General features: G+C 39.1%; 1 protein-coding gene across 2 annotated transcripts in view; it reads right to left on the bottom strand.

The window, feature by feature from the left end:
* The window catches only part of ap2a1 (adaptor related protein complex 2 subunit alpha 1), a 115,466-nt gene that overhangs the window by 83,086 nt on the left and 27,648 nt on the right, over positions 1-4,732 (bottom strand). For both annotated transcript variants that reach the window (XM_037688797.1, XM_037688796.1), the window contains exon 2: positions 1,105-1,316. In XM_037688797.1, the coding sequence (XP_037544725.1) occupies positions 1,105-1,316 (212 nt within the window). The remainder of the gene's footprint in view (positions 1-1,104; positions 1,317-4,732) is intronic.

The raw sequence follows: 4,732 nt of genomic DNA, 5'->3' as shown, positions 1-4,732 counted from the left end.
AACTGGTCTCCTCTGTCCCCAGACATCTGTTGAGTGTTGTAAGAAGAAGGGGGGATGCCACACAGTGGTAAAAATTGACTTGTCCCAACTTTTTTGGGATTTGTTGACGCCATGAAATTTGGAAACAACAGATTTTTCCCTTAAAATGATACATTCTCTCAGTTTAAACTCTTGATCTGTGATTTGTGTTATATTCTGAATAAAATATTAGATGTTGGCACCTCAACATCATTGCATTCAGTTTTTATTCACAATTTGTTTAGTGTCCCAACTTTTTTGGAATCCGGTTTGTAGCTACAGCTTTGGTGCAAGAAATTATCACAATCACATGACAAACTACTGAAATTACATTTCCTGTGAAAACAATGTGTTAATGCTGCTGAATGATTTTTGCTGAAACCAGCTGAAAAGTTTAATTTGAACAGATATTTGCTGAAAGCAGGAGAAAAATGGAAGAAATGTGTAAAATTAGCAGAGAGAGGCTGAATAGAGATTTTAAAAAATCTGAAATTAGCACACAAAAAAACAACTGAAATGAGTAGAGAAAAGCTAAAATTTGCAAAAATAAGTCCTGTAGCTAACAAAAGAAATTAGCATAGAGGTTGAAAATGCATAAAACATTAAGAATCAAATTACAACACAATAAATGAACAACAAAAAGCAGAAATTTGCAATAGGAAAAAAAGCAGAAATTTGCAAAATAGGAAAAAAAAAAGCTAAAAAAAAAAAAAACCTCAAAAGTAGCTGAAAAAGCAGAAAAGATAAAATTAGTTGAAAAAAAGCTAAAAATTGCTGAACTCAGCAAAAAAAACTGAACAGATGAAGGAAGCTGAAATTCGCACCAAGAAGCTAAAAAAAAGCTGACCCAGAACAAAAGACAAAATGTGCAGTAAAAGGGTTTGAAGGAGGAAAAGAGATCGCCGTTCATTTTCGATGAGACGAAAGACAGAAAAAGAAATATTTTAAAAAGTAAAAATTGCACAAATATTAAAAGTCACAGCAGGAATGTCCTGAATGAGCTGAACGTTTTGATACATGAATTGGTGAAATATCACAAGAAGAAGAAGACAAAGAACAAGAAGAAGAACAAGAACAAGGACTTACGATCTGTTTCTCTGTGTATTTGTTGGAGCTCAGCAGGTTAACAGCCTCCATGTGTCCAAAATCGATGTCATGGCCGAGCAGGAAGATGAAGAGCAGCTTGCACACGTACTTCTTCTTACTGTAGCCATCCAGAGCCTTGTCTCCTTTAAACTTGGAGCGGATATTGGCCAGCTCTTTATTTATCCGTTTGATCTCAGCTTCCTTGCTCTTACCTGAGAGGGAATAAAAAGTGCATGGTTTCTGCATTTAAAGTCTAAACACAACAAACAAGGAAATATTTAGAATTAATAGTAGTAGTAGTAGTAACAATAATAATAATAATAATAATAATAATAATAATAATAATAATAATCATCATCATCATTTTATTTGTATAGCACTTTTCTAAATACTCAGACGCTTTAAATGAGTAAAAAATAAATAAAAATAAAAAATGCATAACGCATGAAAACACTGTAAAACGTTTAAAATAGGGCAAACTTTAACATTAAAAGCCAATTTTAACAGGTGGGTTTTGAGTTCTTTCTTAAAAGTGGAGAGATCGGAGCAGACATGAAGCTGTTGGGGCAGCGATGGATAGGGATGCACCGATCCACATTTTTTTTTCCACTTCCGATCTGATATCTGCATTTTCTAATCGATCGATACTGATCCGATATCGATCTGATACAGAAAAATAGTGCTGAATTACCAAAAATGGCTAAATCATATCTAGACCTGATATAATAAATGATTATTTTTATGCTTTAATGTCAATTTACACTCAACTTATTATGTCAATTTATATTTAAGCTGTAACAAACTAGGCCTTGTGCTGGGGAAGTGATGTACTCTAAGGAATGCAGTGTTAAACCTCTGGGATTGTTCTAGCTAGGAGATTTGGCCCGTCTTGTAGCTACAGCGCCCAGAGCTCCCTGTAAACATGTTTTTCTTCATCAGGGTCACACACAATGGCCTTGGTCTTGCAAAGCATGTTTTTTGGGAGTCGTCGATAAAAGTGTAACACTCAGAATAAGAGTTGGAGTCTGCTGGTGATCTTGACCCGATGCCCAGCCAATTGATGTTACCTTTCCACTTGGACTGAGGGCTCCCCAGTCGGTGTCACGGTGAGGGGCTTTACATCAATGTTTGATTTGTACTGAATGTACTTGTGCTTTGCTTCGCTGTATCTGTGGCGGTTTAATAAATGACGCTTATTATTCTAGCAGAAACAGCCTGTGAGTGTTTATTCATTGCTCCAATCATTTCCCCGAATCTGTACTTTAAGATAATTTCATAATTCAATTCAATTCAATTCAAATTCAAAAATACTTTATTAATCCCAGAGGGAAATTATTTGTTGTAGTAACTTGTTATCCTCATTTCATTAAGAGATGTTATAGATGATGATGGCTGTAGACAGGAAGGATCTCTTGTAAAGGTCCATCCCACAGTAAATCCTAAGAAACTGGTTGCAGATGCCGTCCGATCCGTCCACCCAGACTCGGCTGGCCTCTCTGTTCCCCTGAGCTGTAGGACCGCCCAAATGCAGAGCAGAACTCCTCCCAGAGCAATGGCTACTCCTCCCAGCAGTCTGCCGAGCTCCTCATCACTGTGGACAGCCAACTGCAGGTGCCGAGGGACGATCATGTCCTTCCACTTTCATGAGCCGTGTTTCCTGCTAGTTCCAGGATCTCAGTGGTCAGACACTCAAGTACAGCTGGCAGGTAGATGATAATGCACCCACAGAACATCATTTTCAACTCATTTGAGATTTGGGGCTGTAGCTGAGATATTATTTGAGCTTTTGAGATGTTAATCAGCTGCTGGTTGTAGAAAACTGCCTTGTTGCCATAGTTACGCATCATAACAAATGTACAAAACTAAAAACGTTTCAGTAAAAATACTTCCAGCTGCACAGCATCTGATACCAGAGGAAACAATCATCCAAAAAAGTGATTTACATCCAGAAAAAGAGGAATTAAAAGTTTCTAAAAGTAACATCCCAGAATGAAAGTAACAGAGCTGCTCCAACATGCAGCCACCTTGAGCGGCGCAATTCTAGAACAAGACCCCTTTCTGAAACAGATCCAGATGACATGAGATTTTAGGGCTCCAACAACGAATCAAGCCCAATTTTTGGGATTTTGACCCAGGTGTCATCCACATATCGGAACCAATGGCTTGGCGTTGTTCCGTCATCGGAGTTTAGGGCTCTGTGTTCCACTTCCTCCATGTAGAGATTGGAAACAGAAACACATTCAAGAAGCTCTCCAAACGTGGATATCCTAACTGGGCTTTTGTCAAGTTAGCGAGGAAATCTACAAAACACATAATAAACAGAAAAAGGAGAACAACAGACGGAAAAAACATTGTCATCCCTTGTGTTGCTGGAGTATCAGAGAAATTCAGAAGGAATTTCAACAAACAACATCCCAGTACATTTAAAACCCAGCAGGACTATCAGACAGAGGCTGGTCCACCCTAAGGACAAAACACCCATAGCACCCAAAACACCCAACAGAGTGGTGTAGTGTATGCAGTCTAATGCAGCGAGGACTGTCCAGACCTCTACACTGGGAAAACTAAACAGCCTCTTCACAGACGCATGGCTCATCACAGGAGAGCCAGCTCCACAGGAAAAGATTCAGCTGTTCACCTCCACCTCACAGATAAGGGACACTCTTGAGGACCAAAATGTGCACATTTTGGACCGAGAACACAGATGGTTTGAGAGGAGGGTGAAGGAAGCAATTTATGTAAAAAAGGGAAAAGCCGACAGAGGAGGAGGCCTCAGATTTCCACTTTCAAAAACCTATAATGCAACTTTAAGACAGATTCCCAGCCGGTTTTCACACTTGATGGGAACAGAAGGGTCTCATCTGTGAATTAGAGTAACAAAGACCTTAATAAACCCCTACTGTTAAGGTGTTGAGGTGTGACTTGTCAAATCTAAATGCGTGTGTGTGTCTCATCTCACTCAGCCTTATAACCTGAATCTCTCACTCACTGCTCATTGAATTGAGAAAGCTCCTCGGATGAGGAGCAAACCGTCTTCTGTTACAAATAAAGTCCAGTTGTTTTCGTATTGAACATTTTTTTAATGTGTTTTGGATGGAAACCGAACTGGAATGGTTCAACCAAGCTATTGAATTTGAGGTGGGTCTGAAGTTGATCAACTATGACTCGCTCTAAGATTTTAGACAGAACGGGAAGATTTGATATAGGCCGTAAATTTATGAAGTTTTCAGGGTCAAGGCCAGGTTTTTTTGTATTGGGATGATGGCTGCCAGCTTGACAAACTGTGGAACAGATCCAGAAATAAGTGAGGAGATGATGTTTCTTGTGATCAGAAAAGAGACAATGGGGAGACAACGTTTAATGAGAGGAGAGAGAATGGGATCCAAAGAGCAGGTGGTAGTTTTGATACCAGAGACAAAAGTTTAGTCAGTTGAGCAGAGATTGGAGTGAAGTGTGAGAGCTGCTGAATGGAGCTGGAGGGAGGCGAATTTGGAGGAGCTTTGTGAGCAGAGACGAGATCAAGGGAACTATAAATGTTGTCAATTTTGGACTGAAAAAAAGACTGAAAACTATTCTGATGCATGCTCAATAATCCAGGTAGAAAAATCCAAAAAAGTTCAATCTGGTC

Source organism: Nematolebias whitei, chromosome 15 (assembly GCF_014905685.2).
Source record: "Nematolebias whitei isolate Nwh7 chromosome 15, NemWhi1, whole genome shotgun sequence".
In the NCBI taxonomy this organism is placed as follows: domain Eukaryota; kingdom Metazoa; phylum Chordata; class Actinopteri; order Cyprinodontiformes; family Rivulidae; genus Nematolebias; species Nematolebias whitei.
This window is presented reverse-complemented; position numbering and strand designations above follow the sequence as displayed.